Source organism: Macaca mulatta, chromosome 9 (assembly GCF_049350105.2).
Source record: "Macaca mulatta isolate MMU2019108-1 chromosome 9, T2T-MMU8v2.0, whole genome shotgun sequence".
Lineage (NCBI taxonomy): Eukaryota > Metazoa > Chordata > Mammalia > Primates > Cercopithecidae > Macaca > Macaca mulatta.
In genome coordinates, this window is record NC_133414.1 from 1451556 (window position 1) to 1479334 (window position 27779).

Here is a 27779-nt window from a genome sequence, read left to right on the forward strand (position 1 = left end):
AAGAAAACTATCCTAAATATATATGCATCCAACATTGGAGCACTCATATTCATAAAACAAGTACACCTATACCTACAAAAGACTGACGGCCACACAACAAGAGTGGGGGACTTCGATACCCCACTGACAGCATTAGACAGATCATCATGGAATAAAACTAACAAATAAATTCTGGACTTAAATTCAACACTTGACCAACTGGGCCTAACAGATATCTATAGAACCCTTCACCTATCAACCACAGAACATACATTCTTCTCATCTGCACATGGAATTTACTCTAAGACTGACCATATGCTTGGCCATAAGGCAAGTCTCAATAAATTCAAACAAAATTGAAATCACGCCAACCATGCTTGGAGACCACAGTGGAATAAAAATAGAAATTAGTACCAAGAATATCTCTCAAAACCACACAACTACATGAAAATTAAACAAATTGTTCCTGAATGACTTTTGGGTAAACAATAAAATTAAAGCAGAAATGAAAAATTTCTTTGAAAGAAATGAAAACGAAGACACAATATACCAAAATATATGGGATGCAGCAAAAGCAGTAATAAGAGTAAAGTTTGTAGTGATAAACATCTATCTCAAAAAGTTATAAAGATCTCAAATTAGCAACCTAACATCACACCTAGTGGAACTAGAAAAATAAGAACACTAACCCCAAAACTAGCAGACGGAAAGAAATAACCAAAATCAGAGCAGAATTGAATGAAATTGAGATGCAAAAATCCATACAAAAGATCAATGAAACTAATCGTTGGCTCTTTGAAAGACTAAACAAGATTGACAGACTGCTAGCTAGATCGACAAAGGAAACATAAAATCTCCCAAGATTGTACAGGAAAACAAACAAAAAAACACTGAACAGACCAATATTGAGTGATGAAATTGAAGCAGTAATAAACCCACCCATCAAAAAAAGCCACGGAATAGATGGATTCACAGCCAGTCTACCAGATACATAAAGAAGAGATGGTACCAATTCTACTGAAACTATTCCAAAAAACTGAGAAGGGACCCCCTCCCTAACTCATCTTACGAGGCCAGCATCAGCCTTTTATCAAAACCTATGCACTAGTAACACTCAAGCTGAGATCCAAATCAAGAACACAATCGTATTCACAATAGCCAGAAAAAAAATTAAAATACCTAGGAATACATCTAACCAAGGAGATGAAAAACCTCTACAAGAGAGCTGAAACACACTAATGAAAGAAATCACAGATGACACTAATAAATGGAAAAACATTCCATGCTTGTAGATTTGAAGAATCAATATAGTTAAAATGGCCATACTGCCCAAAGCAATCTACAGATTCAATGCATTCCTATCAAATTACCAACATCATTTTTCACTGCACTAGAAAAATTATGAAAAATGTTAGAACTACTCTAAAATTCATATTGAACAAAAAAAGAGCTGGAATAGCCAAAGCAATCCTAAGCAAAAAAATAATAATAGAGTTGGAAGCCTCATATTACCTGACTTTGAATTACACTATAAGGCTACAGTAACCAAAACAGCATGGTACTGGCGCAAAAACAGACCCAAAGGTCAGTGGAACAGAATAGAGAACCCAGAAATAAAGTCACACACCTACAGCCATCTGATCTTTGACAAAGTCGACAAAAATAAGCAATTGGGAAAGGACTCCCTATTCAACAAATGGTGCTGGGATAACTGCTAGCCATGCGCAGAATGACACTGGACCCCTACTTGCACAAATTTTTACAAAAATTAACTCAAGATGGATTAAAGATTTAAATTTAAGACCTCAAACTATACGCATCCTAGAAAAAGACAGGAATCACCACTCTGGAAATCGGCCTTGGCAAAGAATTTATGACTAAGTCCTCAGAAGCAATTGCAAGAAAAACAAAACTTGACACAGACCTAATTAAACTAAAGAGCTTCTGCACAGCAAAAGAAACTATCAACAGAGTAAACAGACAAACCACAGAATAGGGGAAAATATTTGCAAACTATGCATTCTATAAATATCTAATATCCAGAATCTATAAAAAAAGAAATCAACAAGCAAAAAAACATAAATCAATTTAAAAATGGACATAAACAACACTTCTCAAAAGAAGACACAAGTGACCAACAAATGTGAAAAAATACTCCACATCACTAAACATCAGAGAAATGCTAGTCAAAACCACAATGAGATACCACCTCACACCAGTAAGAATGGCTATTATTTCGGATGTTGAGCTTTTTTTGAGACAGGGTCTTGGTCTGTTGACCGGGCTGTATGTAGTACAGTGGCACAATCACAGCACAGTGCAGCCTTCACCTCCTGGGATCCTTTCACTAACCCCCTAAATGGCTGGACTACAGGTGTGTGCCACCACACCCAGCTAATTATTTTTATTTTTTGTAGAGACGAGGCCTTGCTATGTTGCCCAGGTTGGTCTCAAACTCCTGAGCTCCAGCAATCCTTCTGCCTTAGCCTCCCAAAGTGCTGCGATTACAGATGTGAGCCATTGTGCCCAGCCAGAATAGCTATTACTAAAAAGTCAAAAAACAATAGATGCTGGGGAAGCTGCAGAGAAAAGGGAATGCTTACACACTGTTGGTGGGAATGTGGGCCCTGTAAGCCTGGCCTACGGGGAGACGCCATCCTCCAAAATAAAGTGTGGAAATGAACGCCCGCTCTGTCCCACATGGCTGCAAGTGTCAGAGTCCTTTGGGGACCAGCCGTGCACAGTAAGCCAGCAATGCTCCGATGTCCCCAGGACAGAAGCGTGGAATCACAGCAATAGCCACTCTACCCACACCTTCCGGCCCGTGAGCCAGGGACGAGGACGACGAGCCTCAGGCCTCGAGGGGCATGAGCCCCTTGTGCTGCCCCAGGTCTCACAAGACTCCAGGACAGAGCTCTGGCCTGCAGCAGCCACGATCACCCTTCAGCCCCGTGCTGTGTGACACAGTCATGGCCACACAACACAAACTGTCTCCATCATGTTTTATGTAGATTGTGTTGAAATGGTCCTATTTTGGGCACAGGCAAATAAAATATTTCAAAAATCACTTCCCCTGTCTCCTGTTGGGCTTTTCTAGGGTAACAGGACGCTCCCACTCGCACTGCAGGAGCACCTCCAGAGTGGGGCTGGAAGCTTCTCTGGGTTTTCTGAGAAGAGGGCCCGGGGTTCTTGCCCGTGGGGGTGTCTACCTGGCACTCGCCGGCTGGCTCGCTGACCTGCAGGGAGGCCTGTGCACTCCGGTGGGACTGGCTCCCATAGGCCCAGCTCGGCATCCAGGCTGCAGCCGTCTTGCAGCCCACATGGCAGTTCCGAGAAGGGGGTTGGCGGTTTTCCTCCCATGGAACGGCCAGGACACCGTGAAGCTTGTGTCCTCCCCACCCTGACCCAGTCTTCCCCGAGCCCTGTCTCTCCAGGTCCGGTCTTTCGGGCTCAAATGGCATCCTAAACGGGGTGGGAAATGCCTCCTCCTGCCAAACCAGAGGTCAGGAAGGCCAAGGACACGAGGGTGGGGCCACCTGCTTCAGGAAATGAAGGCAGCTTCTCCCAGAGACGTGGAGGGTTCACACTCGCGCCACCTGGGTTCCTGCTGTCTAGATGGGTGGGGCCCACGATCCCCGCCTCTCCACACCTCCCATCGGCTGTCCTGCCCTGTCCTGTCTGTGCACAGAAGGGAGGTGTGGGCATCGAGGCGGTCCTGGGCTGCGGGCACGCTCTGGCCTTTCTCACCTTGAAGCGTTGCTGCCTGGACAAGCTCCTCGGGGCTCTGCAGTGGCAGCACACGAGGCGTGCGTGTTTCTACGACAGGTGGCCCCGTAGACTTTGTGGCATGCAGGGCCCCTCCCGACTTGAGTCACTGGCAGGGCACCCCCCAGCTCACTCTGTGCCCTCTGCAGGCTCAGCCCTGCTGGGAGGGAGGGCCAGTCCTGTGCAGAGGGGCCACGTCACATGTTCCCTCTCATTCGTGGCCAGTGGGAGGGAAGACAGGGTCGGTGGGGGAGCCGCCCGTAGTTTAGGAGGAAAAAGCAAAAAATTTCACAAACGTGAAATGTAAAAACGATGATTTTTACAGAAATACTATGTTCTGAAAACATTTAAGATGGTGAGCTCTGCCATCATTTTTTCATGTTTTTTATTTTACGTTTAGGTTTGAGGTTTCCATCGTCATTAAGTTTTAGTAAGTTTTCTGCAGTCATCCACAAAAATGGGTCAGTAGCACAAAAGTGTTTCATCAGAACATAAATGTAACATAAATATTAGCTGGAACCATAGAAAGTTGCTACTTGATCACTTTGACCTCAAAAACAGTAATTTCATCTGGCATGACCAAACAGAACTGTAAGTAATATGGATGTTTACAAGCAAAGCTGACTGGGCTCTCTAAGCCACAGGGAGAGCAAGATGAAGCTTGCAGGACGCAGCTGGCGACGATCACTCAGGGCATCCCTGAAAGTGGCTCTCCTGCAGCAGGGCCAGCCGCGACAGAGGTCACCGCCGGGGCCACACGAGCTGCAGGGTGGGGCAGGCTCTGCCTCTGTGCACAGCACAACAACGGGCGTGACGTGACACAGATGAGCTCGGCCCTGGCTCCTCAGGGAGGACCCTGTAGACCTACGCTGGGGATGGTGGGTGCCCTGAGGAGGCGTCACCTCCCCGGCAGGCCCCTCCACCGGGCACCACCCTGAGGTCTCTGGCTGCCAACCGGGCGGGACCACCTGAGTTTCTAATGGGAAGGATGAGGCCAAAATATGTATCCTGGGCAATGACAGGCGTTTTCACAGCTGCAAGGGGAAAACCTCCGGGATGCCTTCCCAGCTTGGGATACAACCGACCCACTGTCCACAGTGCGGAATTGCACAGGAGTGCCAGTGCCTCACACCTCAAGCTGTGCCGATGCTCCTCACCTGGGGAAAATGCTTATTTAAATCCTTGTTTACAACTGCTCTTGTCAAGGGCACCATAAAACTCCATGTTCAGAATCTGGGCCATGATGGCTTCCCATGGCCTAAGTGGGTGCTGGTGACATCCCCGCATGCAGCCCGTGGATGGAGCCCCTGGACCCTGGCTGGGGCCACATCCTCCCGTCACTTTGGGCTCCTCTGGCTAAAGAGGAGCCCTGCCTCTCCTCTCCCGGGCTCCTCTCTCCCCACCTCCCCAGCTTGCAGTGTCAACACCACGAACCCAGGTGAGCTCCACCCTGGTTTCCTTCCTGCCCTCCCCCATCTCCCACGTGGCCCGGGGCTCTTCCCATCCCTCCTGACCTCTCCCTCCAGGTTACTTCCTAGGAAGCAGCTCCAGGGCCTCGGAGGGGCGGCTGGAGGCGGAGGGCGCGTGGGGGGCCCGCAGGGTGCAGGGGACGCTGAGGGCGTGGGGCCCAACCTCCCGCCAGCCGCCTGGACTCTGGTCTCTGCTCTGAACGAGGTGCACGGGTGCCTCCCTAAAAGGACCCCCGGGGCTGCTGCGTGGAGAAAGGTGGACAGGGATCCAGGGCGCAAGCAGCAGCGGGAGAGGCCGGCACAGACGCGTCAGGTGCACGTGGTGAGGCCACCCCAGGCAGGGAGGGGAGGAGCGCGCAAGCCGGGAGGACTTCCACGGAGCTGCTTCTGGCACCTGTCCACAGCGTCTGGACACCGGGCTAGGAATGGACCCAGGAGCGTCCCTGCGCAGGGGGTGCTGCAGGTACCCAGGGGAAGGGCATTCGCGGCTGCCAGGCCCACGGAGCTCACGCCGGAAGCAGACCAATTAGACGACTACAAACGGTGCTCAGTGCTGCAGAAGCAGCCAGGGACAGAGGAAGGTGACAGGCGGCTGTCTGAGAGGGCGCCAGGCATCCCTGGGAAGGGAGAAATATTCTGCGAAAAGTGGGAGAAATTCCACGGGAAGGGGCCAGCAGGTCCCAGGCAGTGTGGGCGGAGAGTGTGGGGTCAGAGATGAAGATGCAGGTGGGTTAGGGAGTGACTTGCAGGTGCGCATCTAAACCTTATTCCTTCCTGCAGGAAACCACTGGAGGTTTAAAGCAAGGGAACAGGGCGCGGTCACTACCACAAAGGAACCCTCGGGCTGAGTGGAGAACAGGGACGAGATGGCTGGGCTGGACAAGGCGGAGGCAAGAGTGGGCAGGACTCTCGGAGGGACCTGGGGAAGAACCAAGGCTGGCCCAGGATTTGGGCTTGCCTGTCTGTGTGGGGGCTGCCTGTGGAGATAGGGTTCCTGTGAGGAGCAGGATCCAGGCCAGAGGGTGGGTGGTCCCATCTGAGATATGGACTGACCGCAGGTGGCCACGCCAAGGACACAGTGAGACATGGGCTGGAGGCTGAGCAGGCTGGGGCTGAGGAGCTCGAATGTACTGAGTGGATGTATTACCCCTTCTTTCTTAATGGCCCCCATTTTTTTCAGGGACCCACCTCTCCTGTCACCATGCACCTTGGAGGAGCTGACCCCACCCCCGAGCCCAGGATGGACCTCACTAGCCTGAAAGCCCCTTCCCCGTGATGGTGTTTGGGTGCTAAATCTGGCCAATAAGATGTGAAATTTACTGGCAAATTTTTTATTCCCAAAGCTACACAAAAAGAAACCCTTGTCTCCCCACCCCCACCCCGAGGTGAAGATGTCTGGCTGCAATACCCCGGCTGCCACGCACTCCTGCTGCCTGCCAAGGACGCTGCCACCATGGTGGCATGGCCCGGCCCGACAGCAGCATGGAGCTCTGCCTTCCTCTGCAGGTGACAGCACATCGCACCTGCCGCCAGGCCCAGACTGGGGCCTCTGTGCTTCCAGGCTGATGCATTTCAGCTGGTATGGAAGGTGCGGGCCTGGAAGAAACTACCTGGTAGCAAAGTGCAGACACTGAAGAGGGCACTGCCCCCGCTGGCCTCAGGAAAGGGGAGACGCAGCAGCAGGGGAAGGTCAGCTGGGAGCTGAGAGCACCAGAGGACTGAGAACTGGCAAATTACAATCCCCAGGAAGGCAAAGGGAAAAAAGAAACAGAGCAGCAGGAAACAGCAAAAGGGCAGATGTAATTGGTCCATACGCAACAGTTAGAAGACGGAGGCTGGCAGAGCGGATTACAAACACCCACCACTCCGTGCTGTCCACAAGCAGCTCCCTTCAGATAGGGTACAGGCAGGCTGAAAAGTCAAAGGATGAAAAACGGCACATCACACCGACAGGAGTGAAAAGGAAAGAGCTGGAATGGCTTTGTTACTATCAAAGTAAAACTTCAAAGACAATCACTACGGTCCAGGGTCCTAATGACAGATCAGTCCAACAGGAAGACATGGTGACCCTAAACGTGCACGCGCAGAGTACGTCCTGTCAGGACGGGGGTGAGGAACAGACTGCGGCCGCCCACACTTGTAAGCTCCCCACATTTCTGCACGAGCAGCTAACGTTAGAGGCAGCCTTTCTGTACACTCACATTCTATGCAGTATACACACAGTGAGCTTCAGCTGGGAAAAGCGGCTGCTCCAGCTGAGGAAATCCTGGTCGTGGATGAAACTGCATCTCTGTAGGCCCTCCCAGGCCCACGCAGAGGTGAATGAATTTGGCTCTCTTCAGCATCTCCATCTCGCGGACGCTCACTGATCCGCCCCCGGGCCTGGTGGTTGCTGTCCCAGCTTGGTCCTGCAAGCCCCTCTGGGTGGAGCTGCTCAGCCTGTGCTCCCAGGCTCATGCCTGCAGGGTGACCCTGACTGCATCAGGATCCTCTTCATAACCTCCTGCCCTCCAGCTCCACTAGGGCAGGGCTTAGCCTCTCTGGCTGGCCTGGCATAGATGCTCCAAGACATCACACACTTGGCTATGGCCTGGGCTGACACAAGTTCCGTAAGCACCTGAAGGCTGGCGCACTAGGGTCTCTGGCTAAGCCACCGCACGCTTAGGCTGTGCCCTTCCTTCCTGGCCTACGGCATCACCTGCTGTCCCTCCTCTACATGGTGGAGACACCCACACACCTTTGTCTAAGCAGACCAGCAGCTGACTTGGATTGGAAACGGCTTGTGCCCCAGCAGGCCCAGCAACACACAAGCGACACACGAGCAACACAAACGAGCGACACACGAGCCACACACAAGCAACACGAGCAACGAGCGACACACAAGCAACGAGCAACACACGAACGAGCGACACACAAGCAACGAGCCACACACGAGCAACATGAGCAACGAGCGACACACGAGCAACGAGCAACACACAAGCAACACACAAGCGACACGAGCAACGAGCAACACACGAGCAACGAGCAACACACAAGCAACACACAAGCGACACGAGCAACGAGCGACACACGAGCAACATGAGCAACGAGCGACACACGAGCAACGAGCAACACACCTGCAACAACCAGCGACAACGCACTCCTTCCGTTGGTTCAATCCAATGCTTTAGAGAAATATGGGATTTCTGCATTATCAAAATATGTAGATATAGCAAAGAATGGAATACAACAATTTCAAAGTGTCGGGGGTGGGGGCGGAATACATAAACCTTTGGGGTTGGGGTCTTGCACATCTCTAACAGCCATGAGGAGACCGAGCCCTGGCTCTCTTGTGGGACCTGCTGACCCCAGCAGAGCCCTGCAGACAATCCACAGACACACGGTGTCACTTCCATCCAGGGAGTTCTGGCAGAATTTGTTAGGTGGCAACAGCAAATCAATACCTCATCCTAGTTCTTCCCAGGGCAGGGCTGTGCACAGAGAAGGCACAAAATACACTTGGAGTTAATACACATTTACCGAGTATCTGCTAATTTGCAGATGGTGTGCTGAGGACAAGGGAGAAGCTGGTGATTCAGATGGCATAATTCCTGCCCTCAGGGAGCACAGTTGATCACACTGCAATGAGTTCTATGAAGGAAATTCGCAGCAACACAGGATGCCAGGTGAGTTAAACGCTATGGTGTTAGGACAGAAAGGGAAATAGGCAGTGTAGAATAGAGACCCGAGAGACCCCAGGTGGAGACCCCATGAACACGTGTGAAGTCTGCAAGTAACAGAAGCAGCACTGCAGACCAGTGGAGAGACAGTGAACTCACTGGTGATACTGGAAAAAGACACTTTCCACACGGCATAAAGTAAAATTGGGTTCCTGCCTAAGCACACACACCACACACACATGATTAGGCCCAGCTGGATTAAAGGCACACACACACACACTATTAACTTTATGACTCTGGAGTAGGGAAAAAACCTTCTTAAGTCCAAGACACGCAAACAACAAAGGAGAAGATTGATAAATTTTACTACATAATAATTAAACACTGTAAAAGATACTATTCTAAATAATGTTAAGAGTTAAGACAACTGGTAGACGGAAAGAAAATATTTGTAACATATACAACAAAGGCTTAATAGCCTGAACAGATCAAGAATATCAATTCCATCAGAAAAAGAGAGTAAAAATGGGAAGACAACATGAAAAGGCAATGCACAAAGGAGGAAGGCACCAACATCTGAATCAGTCCCCCATCCACTCGGTGCCTGACACAGGAGGGGCCCTGCCTCCCGCCAGCCTCTTCCTAGTGCAGACATCACTGCTGCCTCAGGCTGAGTCAATCCATCACCATGAGGACTCAGCGTCAGCTCCAAACGGCTTTATGGACACAGCTTTGGAGAGAGTGCCATTTTAACAAAATCAAAGTCCTGATACAGGAACATCTATTTTTGCGGTAAATCTTGGCAGTCATGGTAACGACCCTCTCCCCATGAGCACTTGGTGTTAATGCTCACTTTGAACCCCTAAAACACAAAGGGTGAGCCCCGTGTGCTGCAGCCAGCCCCCACGTGGGTGAGAAGCCTTTAGGATCCAATGAGGCCCGTGTTTCTTTCTCATACACACTTACGGGAACAGACAAAAAACTATGTTTAGAAAAGATGCATTCTTGAAGAAATTTTAATTTAAAAAAAATCAAAAGAAAAATTGAACAGTGCCTAAATCTTTATTTTCATAACCTACATTTTTTTTTTTTTCAAATTAGACAGTTTTACACTGAATGACACCAAAGGAAACTTAAATTACCAATAGTTTACATGTAAGCTTGATTCCAGTCTTAATGAAAAGAAGCAGAACAAAAACGAAACCCTCAAGGAGCGTTCCACGCGGCCCCCACACTGTGAACTGCCGGCAGCCAGTGCCCTCGCCTCGATTGTCTGCAGCCCGGTAGTGGGCCGCGAGGCACGCAAGTCACAACTACAGCTCGCCAGCGGGGCACGCAGACAGGCATGCACCACCACTACCCGTCGCCCGGATACACTGAACTGGTCGTTAAGCCTGAACTGCAGAGATCCTAATACAGCAACGCAGGACGTTTACTGCCACCCGCCAGTGACAGCCGGTGATGTGATGACAGGAGGGCCTGGGTGGAAATGTCAAGACACTCACTCTCAGAGAACGACGACTCCACTTGAAATTCATGTCTGGTGAAACGGGGCCAGGTTTTTATTCTTCTATTTCAAAATGATAAGCATCATCACACGATTTTACAAGTTAAAATGCCATTTGTCGCTGCTGCATCTCTGATTCTATAACCTGAGATACTGCTGGGGGTAAAGGAAGGTGTTAACTTAAAAAAAAAGCATGAAAGCCACTCTCATCGCTGTATGTGACACAGCCCAGTCGGCGTGGACCACCACAGCTTCCCATTATGGTAACTCTCATTTTCTTCTGAGTGGACACTTTCAAAATAGTATCAGGGGTTTCTGGACATTATATAGCTATCTGTGTTTCACCTTTGTTTAATTAAAAAGGATGCTATAAAAATCGCATCCGAGCAAGGTTTCTGCTCTTGATGCAAAAGACTGCTGCTGGCTAGGCAGTAACTACAGTGTATTGACCGGATGGCAGCAGAGCCCTCCAGTGGCGACTGGCTACCGCACGCGCTGCCCTCTTCACGCAGCTGTTGAGCTCACACTTCAGCCGACAAACAAAGTGAAGGACTAAGCTGGCTCGAACCACACACACACACTGCGCTGCAATGCTCACACCTTGGGGGAAAGGACTTCTCATTATTAAAAACCAAGGACTCACTGGCGGAGGAGCAGGCCTTGTGATTTGGGAATGGCTGATGGCGCCCCTGGTCCTTCTGTAGCGAAGATGCACCTCGTAGGCCAGGCCTTGGGGCTGCCTCCCAGCTTTCAGAATATTGAGAGTTTGGGTTTCAGAGATCAATTATTTCTGATTTTTTTTTTCTTTTTTTTTGGTCAGTGAACTGACAACTACAAAAAAATAAATCCCCATGTTTCTTTAAAATGCATTTGAAAAACACTAGCCCTGTGGCTGTTTCTCTGTATTTGCATAATAGCAACTGCTTTAAAGGAAATGGTCAAAAATGCCAGGCCATGTTTTCCTCTGGCATGCTTAGCTGCAAGTGATTTTAATTAGATTACTTTTCACCTCCACTTATGATCCTGCCAGTTTTTGCTCTCTACATACTTTAAAACTCTTTCACGTTAGATATGATTAGTATGCATTTACATACATTTTAAAAGAGTATGAAAACATCTGGAGGCTTTTAATAAGACTTTCCAATTCCCTTTTGCAGCAAAGAGGCAGAATCAGTTCAACACACCGATGTAAGAGAAAAAAGAAAATCTCAACAAATCAAAATAATATTCAAACCACAACATTTAGTTTATCTACATCCAGCTCAACAGCAACATTTATAATATATCAATAATTTGTATCAGAATTTTCTCTGTAGGTACCTTTTTCATATGTTCTGATTATTTACAACTGTACAAGCGAAGCACACTCCCGAGTGCACGTATTTAATACAGTATTGACTATTTGCATTTACAGGATTTCCCAACATTCTGAAAAAAGATCAACTGTTGAAGATCTTTAAGGTCTATTACAAAAACTACCGCTAGCTCTTGTACTACACTATGCTTACTCAGTAAAACCAGCGACAGGAGATCCACACAGTAACTGAGTAACTCTGACCCACTCACGCCAACCCAGGGCCGGGCTCCATGGACTCTAAGCTGTCTTATACAAAAGTTAAGGCAAAGTCATTTTCAAGTTTAAATAAAATTCAAGTCTTTAAATATTGGATGGAAATAATTTTTTCTTAAAAAAAACCCTCAGTCTTGTTAAATAACATTTTGTGGAATAAAGTGTATGGTTACATTTAGCAGGAAATATTCTTATTTTAATGTTTGCTGCTTAGAATACTTAAAGAAAAATTTGAGGCATTTTAAAACAAAATAATTTATATTTAACTTTATTATAAACTTGCTAACTTTAGTGCATCCTTGTTCTTCAGAAGTGCAGCACTTCTGGAAGTGAATCAATGAGGCCCTCGTCTTGGAGGTAAAAGAGCAGGAACTTTATCCTCCACCAGCCAAAGAGGGGGAAAAACCACAAACACCATTCTCTCACGATTACGTAACTCTTAAATCCATGTGCTGATGCAGAGGTACGGGAAGATGTCCACACGGAGCTGAAGATGTGGACTCTCTCCAACCAGAGTGCTGGGGAACACGGACAGAAATGTGCACAGAGCAGGGCTGGGGCCGTCAGCTCACAGGGGTCAAAACAACGTCATGGTACAACTTCTGGTAACATGTCAGTGGGCAACCAAGTGTATGTTTTCATTTAGGTTCTATTCACAATGTGCTTTGAATTTATATTACATAATAGCCACTTGAAACTGGAGTGAGAAGCTGGTTACTTGCTTGCAGTGCATCAGAACCAAGGTTTCAGGTCTCTCTGGGGTGGCCCCTGCAGGTTCACTCTGCCCAGGAGATCAAAAAGGACGCGCTCTCTACATTCTTAAATGCCAGAGTCCCCTACCAACGGCTTAGGTAGAAGCACAGCTCCCACATCAGCACTGTTGCCCTGGCGCGGCCAGCACTGCCTCTAAGAGGCCACACCTGCCTCTGCCAAGGCCACTGGCCCTCATTCATCTGCGGGGACATTCTAGAGATATGCACTTGCAGACCAGTTACTAAAAAAAAAAAAAGTAGCAGAGTTCCCTTAATTTAGAAAAACTCACTATATATAGCTTGCATTCAGAGCCACATGGAGGCTTAATAAAAAATACCAATTTGTTAGGATAAATGCTTTTTCTATCTTGGAAAAAAAAAATCAGACTTATGCATCACCTCCAGTTAAGCACCAACCTAAAATAAGGTTTGTATTAATTAAATCCTGAAAAATCGATTTTTTTTCAAGAGGGGGAGAATCCAACTCACAGAAGAAAACCAACTTGAGGATCCCACAGGCCTCAGACACTGCAAGCTCCTAACCAGCGGCTCGCCCTCGCACTGAGTGTCGTTTGTGGTTAACACAGCGCTCTGCGGCCCCTCCCAGACATACGGTTTTCACTGAGGAGACTTGGGGGGAGTGCTCTGCTCTCGGCTGAGACGCTTCCCCATGGCCGAGGGCGAGGGCCGGCCCCCGGCCGGCCGCCTCTGGTCTCTGGGGGCTCCAGGTGTGGACTTGAGGGCTGGGGGCTCCCGGTATCTCTCCGCGGGCTCTGCCAGCTTCTTTTCCTCCTTCCCACAACCAACAGTGTTTGGCTTTTGTTCTTTTTGGGGTTGCAATGGGGAAGAAGGAGGCTCTTTACTTGTTCTCTGACAAATCTCTGCGTAGCTGGGCTTTCGCAATTCCTGGAAACAGACAATCCTGGGTTACCTGTGTGAAATGGTGTCTCCAGGGACAAGACAGGTAATCAAGTTCACTTAAAAGAGTTTTCAACTATAACTAAGTTTCCATCTTCACTAGCGTTTTTAACTTTTAAAAAGTTCGTAAAATCTAATGATTTAGTTTCCCCTGCCGTGTAGCACTCCCTCTGTGCCACTGTAGTAATGGATAAAACTAGAAAAGGTGTGAGGGAGAAGAGTGCTGACTGAACGCCATCCCCACCCAGCCCTCAGCTTGCTTGGGCAACGCGGAAGCCCAGGAGGAGTCCGGATGCTGCCTGCGCTCAGTCCGCCACCTCGGGACAACAGAAGGGTGTCCCAGGTGCCCACGGTGGGCAAAGGACCCTCACACAGTACTCAACCCTGAAAGGTAAACTCCAAAAACAGTCTTTAAATAAAAATGTTTTGCACATTTCAAACTACAAAGCACTGGAAATGTGTAAGAATGATGAAGACAGCTAAAATCTTCAAAGAAATGTGTAACAGAGTTTTCAGATAAGTGGAAGCATAAAGGCTAAACAACAGAAAAGTAAAATATTTCCCTTAGCTTTTTTTTTTTTTTTTAGAGATACAGTCTCACTCTGTCACCCAGACTGGAGTGCAGTGGCGCAATCTCAGCTCACTGCAACCTCTGCCTTCCAGGTTCAAGTGATTCTCCTGACTCAGTCTCCCGAGTAGCTGGGACTACAGGTGTCCACCACCAAACCCAGCTAATTTTTTGTATTTTTAGTAGAGACGGGGTTTCACCATGTTGGCCAGGACCGTCCTGATCTTCTGACCTCATGATCTGCCTACCTCGGCCTCCCAAAGTGCTGGGATTACAGGCTTGAGCCACCGTACCCAGCCTCTCTTTTTATTATTATTATTTATTATTAAAAGTATTAATTTTAACCTATAAAAAAATCCTTTTTTAGACTCAGCCCAGGGGACAGTAAGGGATTAAACTCCCAAATTCAAGTAAAAAGCTCACCTAAGATCAAACTACAGAGGCCACAACTCAGAATAAGAGAGGCCACGGTTCACCCAGCAGGGAAAACCGCAGAAAGGAAGTCACTGGGGTTCAGGCCTGCTGGGCCCACAGGGGTTGGAGGCTGGTGGGGCCACCATCTTGCTCTTCCTGTCTCTTCATCAGACACATGATGTGCACACGCGCACACACACACGCGCACGCACACACACATGCGCACGCACACACACGCGTGCACACACACACGCGCACAAACACACACGCGCGCAAATTGCTGAAATGATCCTAAAGTCTATGGAGAAACAGGAGCTGGGGTCTTGTTACTACTCAAGAAACCTCTACTGACCAACACTGAAATAAAAGGACTACATGGTGGTCCGAGAAAGAACTAGAGCAGTTAGTGGAAAGTTATTAGCAAATATTAAGCATATTTTGTACAGAAAACACAACACAGACAGACGCAAATAAAAACCCACCAAATTAGATGTGATTAAAAAACGAGCAGGTGCAGGAGTGCGCAGCGTCTGTTCACACCAGAGCCTCGCGGCTGTCGTGCAGGAAGGCAGGCACGAGGTACGTACCGTGGCGGCTCCGTTCACCTGCACCGATTTACATGCGGTCGCAGTGAGGGCGGGAGGAAGTCTGTCCACACTGTGGGCTTCCCTCTGTTTCTCCGCCACCTTGGGATCACTGTAAAAATGCCACCCAATATTTGAATCTCATGCAACATCACAGGCCATTCAAGTCAGTAAACACCAAGGCGCTGGGAGAACTCCAATACTCACTCAGGTAAATGAGCTGGGGAGGGGGATCGCTCGTACGTTGCTGATACAGCACAAGAAGCCGGCACTGAGGGCTCTCGGGAGACCACTACAGGAAGGGTGTTCACACTTGCATCTGCACTGAGGGTCTGAAACAGGGTCAAGAGTGTTCATCAGAGTCCTGCTGGCACTAAGTGGAGCTGGTACCAATACCCGTTCACCCCACCCGTGAACAGCCTTGGGAGAGCGGCACAAGGACACAGGGGAGGAGGGTCTTCTCCAGCAAAAATGTCTCAAAGAGCCCAGGACTATCCTCTGCCCCACACAAGCGCCCACCCTTCTCTTTCTCGGCAAATGCCCCATTGTTCTTACATCACAAGCCTTATCTCCTCTCCAGCAATGATGATCTGCAAGCTTATTTCTTAACTGAACAGGCATCCAACACATCTCACCCACCTGGCACTTTGGGCCCAGCACGGCATGGCACCACAGTACACGCACATCTGCTGAGTGTCGAATCCTAACACAGTTCAACACAACTCATTCACGCAGCTGAGAAAAAACAATCGGCGTCTCCACACCCGTATAAATGTGAGCTCCCAGCCCTCCCTGAATTCAACCCCAGGAAGCAGGTGTGCGAATGCCCCCATCTCAACAGGTGAGGAAACTGAGGCCCAATACCTCGAAGTTAATTCATCCAAGGCCAGGAAGCTAAGGACGGAGCGAAACTTACTCCCTCCTTACTCCAGCCAGCGACCCCTGGGCAGTGGCTATTTCGTGTGTGCTTGATCTTATGCATGTGGGATGTAACGATACACTTGTCATGCAACTTAAAAAAGGCAGGAGGGCAGGTGATCGTCACACTTCTGCCCTTCGATGAAGGCTAACGACAGACTGAGAGCCCTTCCAGCCTGAGAACCAGAATCTGCTGCGACTCCTATGCTCAACCAGCAGGAATCCAGCTTGGTGGAAACAGGATGGCAAAGGACTCCTTTTGTAAAAGCGCATTTTAAATTCAGGGTAGGGGCCAGGTGCAGTGGCTCACACCTATAATCCCAGCATTTTGGGATGCTGAGGTGGACGGATTACCTGAGGTCAGGGGTTTGAGACCAGCCTGGCCAACATGGTGAAACCCCATCTCTACTAATAATACACAAATTAGTCGGATATGGTGGTGCATGCCTGTAGTCCCAGCTACTTGGGAGGCTGAGGCGAGGCAGGCGAATCGCTTGAACCTGGGAGGCAGAGGCTGCAGTGAGCCAAGGTCATGCCACTGCACTCCAGCCTGGGCCCAGAGCAAGTCTCCATCTTAAATTAATTCATTAATTCATTCATTCATTCAGGCTATATTCAGTCCCAATGCAACTGAAATGCAGATCCACAACTGCAGGTCATGAAGCAAGTCAGAGTGACCGTCACAAGCTCCATGTCAACAGGGGAAGGGCTGAACCCCATCACTTCTGGAGCCTCCACCCCACTCTGAAACCCAAGGGCCATGCTGTTGACTCAAGAAGCTCCTGAGAAGCAGCAATGGAGCCCACACACCTGGGTGGCGGCATGAGGCTCAGGGTCAGGCTTTTCAAAGCAGCAATTCATTCTTCAACAGAAACCTTACACAGAAACTCAAACTGGGCACAGCAGTAGCTGCTGTTTCTGAAGCAGGATTGGAGACCTGCCTCTTCTCCTCCACTCAATACCAAGGGTAGAGTAGGCCACAGTTGGAAAACGAGATCTTTAATGTGCATTTCTTCTCAAGGCACTAATACCTCAGAAATGATGGTGTGGAAATTTAAGGCTGTGTTGACAATCCTGGAATGTACTCAGTCCCCAAGGCTGGACACAGGAGCACGATCATCTACCAATATACAAAGGACTAGACATGTCACCTGGCTTTTAGTGTAAAGATGCTGCATCAAAATCCACCTTAAATTCTGCCCAAGGAACTAAGGAACTGTTCTATCCAATGCGGTGCCTTCCAGAAAGCCTGGGGGGAAGAGACACTGACTCTGCAGACCTGGGTGAGGGAGCAGGCGGCATGGTCACGTGGCGTGGAATAGACACGCGGTGGCTCTGGGGCACAGCCGGGGAAAGGGCCTCGGCACAGGGGACACGAGCAACCAGGAGTGCTCAGCAGGCTCTTCCTGGGCTCTTCCGACGCACAGGAGGTAACTGGGCAGAAAACTTTCTCTGCACTTCCCAGAGCCTTCAAACGTCAGCTGTGGCAGCTGGACAAGTCCCACCTTCACCTCGCTAAGCACGTTAGAGGCCAGAGCGCTGGGCTGAGCATCCTCTGGCAACTGCAGCTCTGGATGACTCCTGGGATGATGTTCACTGCAGCCGAGGGGGCACCTCGTGGGGCAGCCCAGACCTCACCAGAAGCCACCCACACTGCAGTGGGGTTCTCCCAGGCTTCTTGCTCCTTGTCTCATGTAGATTACTACACATTTTACTTATTTCCAATACTATTCAGGTTCTTCTATTTCATTCTATTGTTTTGTAAAATAAAGGCAGGTCTGAACAACAATGACAATGCAATCTAAGTTTCTGGGTGAGAGAAAGGGTGTGTATAGCCTATCATTGCACAAGTTTCTACCTCTGACTTCATCAGACAGCAAGGTTAAGGAGAAGGCCCAGTCCTGGGATCAAGATTGGCCTTACCCCAAATCTGTGCGACCTCTGCAATCACATGGCCTCCAAGCCTCTCTTGAGTATTAAAAACAAACATGTATAAAGAGCTTAGCAAAGCGCCTGACACGGAACCCGTACCTAAACACTGTTGGCAACTATTAGACATGCAATGTATCCCTTACCCTTTCTTTGGATGGTCCTATTATCAAGCTAGATAGCCTGTTTTCAAACAAGTCCTCTGTCTTCAAATTGCCCGCAGCTCCAGGTAATGGAGGGAAGTTGGACAGCCCCAGCTCGAAGCTTGGCGACGGAGGCTTTGGTGGCGTCGGAGACTGTGTCTGGCTGCTCTGCAACAGAATGACATCCCAGGGTCACGGTATGGAGAGAGAAGGCCACGCAGCTTCTCATTTCCACACCCATCTGGAAAATATCTGTAGAAACAAGCAGATCATTCAACCCAGACAAGGGCTTCCTCACCCAACTGAAGCAACTTCAACCATCTAGAGCAGAGCTTTAAAACTGAAATCTCAAGATGCTGCTGCCCAAGAGACGTGTCACCAAGGACACAGTGAGGCTAAGGTGCTATCCAAAGAGCCGTCCAGCCATGGCTGCCAGCACTCACAAACAGCAGGGGCAGCTGAAGGCAAGGGAGACGCTCTGGAGTGATGGAAAGCAGGGCAGCCTGAGTCTAGACATTAAACTTTCCCACTTCCAGACAAGTGTTGGGCTATTACAGCATGGTTTCTAATGCAAGTCGCAAAGATAACTGTGAACAATACATGACACTCTCCACAACCTGTGTAAGAAATTTTACACACGTGCATCAAAAAAGTGGTTTAATAAAAGGGAAGGGGGCTTCAATTCTCTGAAAATAAACTTAATGAAAGTTATATTTTTTTAATAATTAAAAACACAGTATTTGATAACAAATTAGAATCAGATTCTTTGACTTCAAGAAAGCAAACTCAGTATAAAAGAAGAGAGTGTATTTTGTAAGCCCAAATCTCAGGAGAAAGGCGGTAATACCTTTTATTGGAAAATGATCTATCAACCCGCTTTAACAAGCTGGCAGTCATTTTGTGAGTACGCAGTTCCTCGGCTGAAGGCCACATGGCACAGAATGGGGAAATGAGTGTATTTTAGTTTAGAAATGAGTTTATATTTACTAAAGAATACAAGTATTTTTAGTTGAAACAATGAGCTACTTTGACCAGGAAGCAAAGCTCTCATGGGATCCACCTAACTGGAGAGTGCCAACGTTTCTCCAAAATTTATACACAGGAAGGTGAATGCCTGCATCAGTAGATTCCAGAGAAAATACATCAGAAGTGAAAGCAGGTCAAAGGATGAAAATGAACTCAGGCTGACACAAATCCCAGTCTGTGACATAAACCCCAGCACAGTCTGTGTTGGGCATTCTACTTGCTTCTCTGCTCCATGGGACAGGTGCCTAATTTTAGCTTAGCTTTTCCCAGTTAGGTGTCCTTGGCAGTAAGCTTGTTACCTACTAAGCAGCTGGCTGTTGTACGCTCTCTATAACCTAGTATTGTGAACATGATGCTCGAAATAATCGTGCAAAGCTCTAAGTTACACATGGCCATTGTGATGGCAAAGCGGTTTTAAACATTTGCACGTTTCTGAAGTGAACACAGCTTTTCAGAAGATAAGCATCATTAGAGAGACAGCCTTCCCAAAAAACGTATTTAAATCTCAACTGCTCAGATGTTGGAGTTATAAAATGACATTGCCGACAGATGGGACTTGACTTGGAAGGCAGTGTTAAAATTCTCTAGGATCTGAGCGCCCCTGGGTGAGGTCTGAGTACTGCTCAGGTCCCATGGGCGTGGTTAGGCCCGAGGCTCACACACTCTTACAGAAAAAGAATCTGGACCTTTCTTTTTTTTTTTTTTTTGAGGCGAAGTCTCGCTCTGTCGCCCAGGCTGGAGTGCAGTGGCCGGATCTCAGCTCACTGCAAGCTCCGCGTCCTGGGTTCACGCCATTCTCCTGCCTCGGCCTCCCGAGTAGCTGGGACTACAGGAGCCCGCCACCTCGCCCGGCTAGTTTTTTTTTTTTTTTTAGTAGAGACGGGGTTTCACTGGGTTAGCCAGGATGGTCTCGATCTCCTGACCTCATGATCCGTCCGTCTCGGCCTCCCAAAGTGCTGGGATTACAGGCTTGAGCCACCGCGCCCAGCTGAATCTGGACCTTTCTGAGGTCCTGAGAGCAAGTACGTAATACGATGGGCGTACGCTCTGTAATCAGTACAACACTGGGCCACACACCGAAGCTTCTAAGCAGGTCAGTCATGAACACACGCACCAGGAAAGCAAGGCAAAACGGAATGGAACAGAAACAGGGGTGGGAAAACATCACAGCAGGCACAACAGTTCCCCACGTTTAAACGCTTGCCTTGTTAGTCCAAATGGTTACAGAAATTCACTAAATCCAAATGGAATCAACCGATAAAAACTGCGTTACCAACTAGTTAAACAAAAACTAGACTAAGCCGACTTTATGAAAGGCAGAATTTCTGAGTTCTAAACAGAGATTGTATCTTTTGTGACGAGAAAACACCTGTGTGATGGCTTGAGGGGCTGGACCAGGATTTGTCCAGGTCTTCTCCAGCATTCCTTGTATGGAATTCCACATCTGCAAGCCCGTGGAGGCATCCCTCCCATCTTTGTGGGTACTGCTAACTGCCACTGTGCCGTCCTTCCTATCTTTGTGGGTACTGCTAACTCTGCCACCGTGCCGTCCCACCACTGGCTGTGGAGAAGTCCATGCCAACCTCCACTAAAGACCAGCACAAACATTTTCCACAGGAGAAACTGTTTAATCAACTCAAGCAAAATCAACACGTCTCGTGTACTTACCGCCACAAAAACCTATCACTTATGTTTGGGTCTGTCCTGCCAGTAAGTTACAGCAGAAGGAGATAATGCTTTCTACACAGCAGGAGAGTATTCGAAAGTTTTGAAGGAAAAACACCAACAAACAAATTGCTCCGTGGAAGACGCTTACTCTGCTCGTTGAAACGAATGGCTCCAGTCTTTTGACTCTTCGGTACAGTGCCACACAGAAGAGCTCACGTGCACAGCCGTGTGTAGGCTGCAGTGCGTGCGACAGCAAGCTCCTGGCCATGCCTATGCCACAGCACACACGCCTATGCACGATGGAGTCCCGTGCAGCACATCGCTATTGCCAAAACCTCTACAACTGCTTCCTCCTAGGCCAGCCAGGGTGTCAGTTATTATTTAGCGGATTTCAGGTTACAAGTCTTTTGAAACACTCATTCTTGTGTCTTAACCTTAATCCATTTAATTAAATCTCAGGTTTGGTATAAATTAGATTTAAATGTCTTGTCAAGAGGCATATGCTTTATGTACTCACTGTAAACTTCTCCTCCCTTTTCTTCCGGTAGCCAAAGGAATTCTTCCTAGGAGTGGAAAGTGAAAGACTGTTATTTTTTTCCCACGTGGAGAATTTACTGTTGAGCACGTTTGCACTCACATAAGCAAAGTACACATCAACTCAGTCTTCATCACTTTAAAACCTTTCAAAGATGACTTTCAAGTCTAGAATCCCAACTCTAAGAAGCATAAGCGGAGCAACACAAAGTGTACGGCAAGGGACTAACGCGGAAGTCCAGGCAGGTGACAGAGAACGGAAGAAAACACTGACTAAAACCATCTCCCTGGTGCCTCCCTGGGAGGTCTGTTGAGACGTGAGTACTGAAGATCCCCTGGGTCGAAATGACAAGACATATAAAATCTGAGACGGAGCTCCATCAGTGAGTTGTTTAAATGGTGGTAAGAATTTTCCCGGTGCAGATTTGTTTTACATCAGATTTAAAAGATCCCAAATACTCCGTCCCATCCCTTCCTCCGCCCTCTCGGCTTCCTCCACTACTGCCTCCATGGCGGACCTCTGTGCCCCAAAGACTTCCTGTCCTCGCCTGCCAGCCTCAGGAACCACGTTCTGGACCTCCCCCTGCAGGCAGCAAGGCCATGCACACACGCAGCTGATAACCACAAGACACACACTGATTAAGTGGTGACTTCACGTAGAGACCTGGGACACTAGGATGGCCAAGGCATTCCCATTTCCTTGGACAGGGTTATGTGGACTAACAAGTCACATGACACACATTAATCTCAATTTATAATTTAATGGAATGCAAAGACTCCCCCAAGAGCCTTGCATTACATAACTTAGAAAGGAGTTCAGACATAGTCTTGACTAATCCCTTCATTTACAGAAAACCAAAAAGTAGTCTTGCCTAAGATGGCCTAACACTGGAACACTCCGTGGAACCATGGGCCAGCCCCTCTAAGGGAAGGATGGCACAAACCTTTAGGATTCTGGAGCAAATCTCTATTATCTCCTACAGAAAAATTCCTGGAAATAGCTCCTGGCTTTCTACTGGGGCCTTGCGGAGACTGCAAGCCAGACTATGGGACATGGGTGAGTACTGAGCCACAGGTGGGGCACGAGTCCTGACAACCCACCCTCCTGCAGGAACAGGGGCCTTGGTGCTCCTTGTCCTGGATCCCTGCCTGCGGCCTCACAGGGAGAAAGGGACCTGGGCCTGCATTATGGACAGCCATCCCAACACACACCTGGCTCAGCACCACTCCCTAATAGGGGGTGCTCCGGAAACCCAGGGAGCTGAACGCCCACTCCGCTGTGCCACGATTCAGAACTGGTGGAAAGGTGGGGCTACCATGGCTCATGAACAGAGCTAGGAATGCAACCAGATGAGAGTCTGGAGTGGGACAGGACTCAACTGGCCCTGGGGACCTGGGAGGGGTGTGAGATGGATGATGCCAGCACCTGCCTGCCCAGAGGCACTGTCCTGAGTGAGGGACAGCAGCCACATGGGAAGAGGACATCCCGCAGGGCTCGGCAGAGGGCATCCCTCCGCCAAAGGCAGCCTGCTCGTCACTACTGGCTGAGACACAGGGGCACCCATCCTTTGGAAGACAGTGGTGTCCAGGACACAGACCTGCCTGCCATGGAGTCCTATCCCAGTCACCATCAGTGGGCCCAGTCAACACTCCCCACACCCTCACTGGGCTCCACGTAACCCATGTCAGACCCAGAAGCCCACCTGCAGCTGCAGAACACGTCGGTGCCCATCATGCAGAGAGCAGGTTGGCCAAGCCAAGGCTCACCGACAGGGCCATGGCGGGTTCCAGCTCAGAAGAGGTAGCAAGGGACCCAGGGTGGTGCCAGCACCACAGAAACACCACTGTGACACCTGCGACTCTGAATGCGGTGGTGTGAAGAGACCCTGAAGAGGTGTGCTTACCCCAAATAACCCTAACAGTAGCTCCACCAAGGCAGCCACCTGGCACTTGGGGCTCCTCATGCCATTCAACCCGGCTGGGCTGTGCCCTGCCATGGCCGCCATGCAAGGGTAGGGACGTGTGTCTGGACTCCGGTAAGGGGTTCTCCAGGGTATCTTAGCACTTTGGCCCAATAGAGAAAGTTAATGGAAACAACACAAACTCTCCCAAAAAGGGGAGGTGGAGGCTGCTGGGGATCAGGTTCTCGGGGCAAGCAAGGCCTGGAGCACTCCCTGTGAAACAGAACAAGCTCTTTCTCAACACAGAGGGAAGGAGGACGTTATGAAGATCAGCTCTGGCTTCAGGACCCGTTGCAGAAACAGGCTGCAGGAGCTGCATGCACTTTCCCCACCCATTGAGCCCAAGCGGTGTTCGCTTCCTAAACCACTCCCTGCTGCAGTGCTCAGGTTTCAGGTGGGAGGACAGTTGTCCTCCCTTGGTGGGGAGACAGAGGGTCTCCATTGGTGCAAAATCTGCATCTGTTAGGCAAAAGCATAGACTTGTTACCACTGCAGCATTTGCAAGTTCAGGTATTGTTCAAGGGTATCCTGGGTGGAGCACACTCATTAGCAAGTGTTGGACTCTCGGCTTCAAAGCCACCTGTATACACTGTGTGAGGGAGCTGGAATTCAACAAGCCCCACTTTCACTTGCCAGGAAGCTTCTTGTGACGCTCATATGAACAGGGCACACTGAAGGGCACAGGAGGCTGAGGCCAGGGGTCTTGTCCATTTAGTCTGCCTCCTTCCACACCATGCCCACAATTGATGCCCCTCAGAGGGAGCCACATGGCCTTGATGAGTGGGGCTCTGTCCCAAGTCTGAGCCCCAGCTCTGCAGCCCTCCTCCCTCCAAGCTTCTGGGCCTTAAGAACCCCAAACTGAGACCCAGGGCTAGCAACTGCTCCCTGAAGTCAGTGACTCTGCATGACACAGTGGGCCCCTTTTGGCTTTGCATCTCCAAGGCCTGTTAAGCCAGCCTGATGCCATGTTTCCTAGAGACAGCCCAGTGCCAGCTCTCCCAGACCATGGTGCCTTCCAATGCCACTGCATAATCCCTGCAGCAACTCCTATGTGCTCATTTAATCATTATGGGCAGGAATGAGATGCTTCTGATGCCTCTTCATGTTGAATTCTCACTGCACAGAGCGTGTGCATGGGGGCAGCAGGAAGAGGGGTCTGCACATGAGGCACAGTGCTATACATTTTGTGTACAGAAAACTCAGAAAAAGTTCAGGAATTAAAGTCACTGGTTTGTCACTTATGAAAGGGAAATCCTGACAGTCCTTATCAAGGCAAGGACTGGCCTTATCAACAATGGGCGGGTGCGGTGGCTCACACCTGTAATCCCAGCACTATGGAAGGCAGAGGCCGGAGGATGGCTCTAGGCCAGGAGTTCAAGACCAGCCTGGGCAACACAGCGAGATCCTGTCTCTACAAAAAATTTAAAAACTAGCCAGGCATGGTGGTGTGCACTGAAGTCCTAGCTATTCAGCAGGCTGAGGCAACAGGATTGCTTGAACCCAGGAGTTCAAGGCTGCAGTGAGCCATGATCATGCCACTGTACCCCAGCCTGGGCAACAGAGCAAGACCCTGTCTTAAAAACAAACAAAAAACCAACTACAGGATTGATGCCAAAAAAATATTAAAACAGTGGGTAGGAAGCACAACCACGACCCATCCTGGCTAGTCTCAACCCTCCAGTGAGATCAGACTTCAATCCTGATCTGCCTGGTTACCCGCTCCAGGCTCCACCTGCAGTGCCTGGTGCACACCCCGCTGGAGGGCACCAGGCCAGCAGCCATGGGGCAGATTGGACACTGCTCTCGCAGAGGGGCCTGGTGAGCCAGGGATGCTGCCAAGAGGAGACTGCAGGCACATGGGATGAAGTCTATGACTGCTGAGCTCCAATGTTTCTACAGACAATGATCTAAAACATCTACAGTTCTCACCAGATAATGATCTAAAACATCTACAGTTCTCACTGAACCATTTCATATTCCAAAAAAGATGAAGCCATTTAAGTCTCAACAATTATATAAAACCCTTTATGTTTATAGCCTTCAATTAGATTTTCTGTGATATACTTAAAGACAATTACAAAACAGACCTAAATTAAAGAATTTTTAAAATATTAGTAGTTTATGATGGTACACAGTGGCTGCTCAACAACTCACCTTCCCCTCCCTAAACCAGGAGAGGATTCAAGACTGCCTGGCTCCACGCGCCCAGGCCCAGCCTCTCTCTTGGCATATGCTGAAGGGTTTTGTATCCGTGTTCTAGTTTGACCTGCTTGCCTTGTTTGTGGACTCCGGACACCATTAATTAATCGATCTGCAGTGAAGTTAAATATTGAAGGACTTTCTAATAACCCAGGTCCTCTCTCCGCACTAGGAATTGCATGCCGCAGATGAGATTTACTAGGATTCCTGTAAATAAAAATGGTTTTATGTGTTCAATTATAAAATGATCAAGGCATGACATAACATGCATACTGACAGGGAATAGCTAAGCTGAAATCTGCTTTCTATTTAATAAAATAGAAAAATAGGATTTGGGATGGTTAACTCCTACCACACAGGATAATACAAATCTATTAACAATGTGCCACGATTCTGCTGTTTTTCCGTCCAGGCCCAAATTAAAATCAGGCACACCTGATGTGTACAAGTTGCCCCAGAGCCTCCTCTCAGAGAATCTGAGGCAGGCACCCACGCCAGATGGTAGTGCTTAGTCTTTACAGAATGCAGCTGTGTGCTTCAAGTGGCTCTGTCTGCAAGGAGCAGGATTAGTGATCAAAGCTCTCTCATCCCAGCTCCGGAAGGGCAGTAGCGTAAAGACCAAAAGCACTAGGAACGCCCCGGAACTTGCCTGCTTCGAGGAGGATACTGTCTGAGAGAAGTCAGAGGAGACGCCGCAGGCTTGAACGTTGGAGACGTAAACCCATTTATAAATCCAGTATTTGGAAATGGAGTTACCTAGATTCATTTGAAAACAGACAAGTAAAGAAACCATAAAACAGACTTCAATTTCATTAATACCAACAAATCTGTGGAAACCAACGGCATTTCTTGATGTTGTCAGAGTCATGACTCATGTTGAGACATGTATTTTACAATTTTATCGCCAGTGGGTGCTGTTTAGAAGTAGGCTGGAGCTTTTGTGCATCCTTTCAGCCAATCCTTACAACAATCCAGCAAGGAGAACTGACACGTGGAAACTGGCACTGAGAGGAAAGACGTGGTCAAGAGTGCGTGGGCTCCAACAAGTGTTGTAACCTTTAGCACGTAAGTCTGATACTACCTCCATCGCTGGCAGGAAGTCAACAGGTCTTGATTCCTAATGGCTTTAATACAACTCATCAACGTTCTCAATCTCAGGAGCACCTGCACCTGCACTAACCCTACTGCTGCTCGCTCGGCTTGATCCAACCACAGACTGACAGCGCCTTTACTTTACCTCAACACAAGTCCTGCTCTGCAGACCAGGGTATTTTCATATCATCATTATTCCCCAAGTCACAAGGTAAACATGGCATGCAAATATACTAACATAAGATTCGGAAGAAACTTAGAAAGGGCCACAGAATCCCTAAAAGATCTTAAACAGTTAAAAATATTGAGCATAGAATTTTAAGTATCGGCCAACTATTTTTAAAATCTAGACACATACAAAAGTAAGATAAAACTTAGTGTTAAAACAGTTCCTTTAAAGAAAAACAAAAAACAAACAAACAAACAAAAAACCAAGATCAATCACTCTAATTCTCTGGCTTCTGGATCCATGGTTTCCAATACATTCTGAATCACTAACATTTTGCTCCTAATGCTCCTGACGCAGGGCGCTTAGTTCCTGAGGGCCTTACAGTCCACACCCTCAATGTCACTAAAGTGACAGAGATAGGCATAGAGCCCTCTCCTCGTTTGGAGAAAAAGAGAAAGAAAAGGAAAAAAGCAAGTAATTCTCCTTAATTAGAGCTAACTGGAAGATATAACAGAAAAAGAATATTAGAGATAGCTTGGGACCAAAATGAAATCATACAAAAGGCAAGTTAGAATCTCCAATTTGCTACTTGAGAGACTCTATATGCTGTAAGAATCGGATTCTTTAAAAATACATCACACATGGCTGGGCGCGGTGGCTCACGCCTATAACCCCAGCACTTTGGGAGGCCGAGGCGGGCGGATCACTTGGTCAGGAGATGGAGACCATCCTGGCTAACACGGTGAAACCCCGTCTCTACTAAAAATACAAAAAATTAGCCAGGTGCAGTGGCGGGCGCCTGTAGTCCCAGCTACTCGGGAGGCCGAGGCAGGAGAACGGCGTGAACCCAGGAGGCGGAGCTTGCAGTGAGCCGAGATCCGGCCACTGCATTCCAGCCTGGGTGACAGAGCGAGACTCCGTCTCAAAAAAAAAAAAAAAAAAAATACACCACACA

At 48.6% G+C, this 27779-nt stretch overlaps 1 protein-coding gene across 9 annotated transcripts in view; it reads right to left on the reverse strand.

The window, feature by feature from the left end:
- Nucleotides 1-9915: 9915 nt before the first annotated feature.
- The window catches only part of LARP4B (La ribonucleoprotein 4B), a 125176-nt gene continuing 107312 nt past the window's right edge, over nt 9916-27779 (reverse strand). For 4 of the 9 annotated variants that reach the window (XM_077945460.1, XM_077945461.1, XM_015146336.3 and 1 more), the window contains 7 exons: nt 26213-26319; nt 25519-25770; nt 21387-21432; nt 18179-18343; nt 15393-15517; nt 15189-15297; nt 9916-13607 (listed from right to left, as the gene is read on the reverse strand). In XM_077945460.1, the coding sequence (XP_077801586.1) occupies nt 13320-13607; nt 15189-15297; nt 15393-15517; nt 18179-18343; nt 21387-21432; nt 25519-25770; nt 26213-26319 (1092 nt within the window). In that variant the 3' untranslated portion in view covers nt 9916-13319. 9 annotated transcript variants of the gene reach the window in all.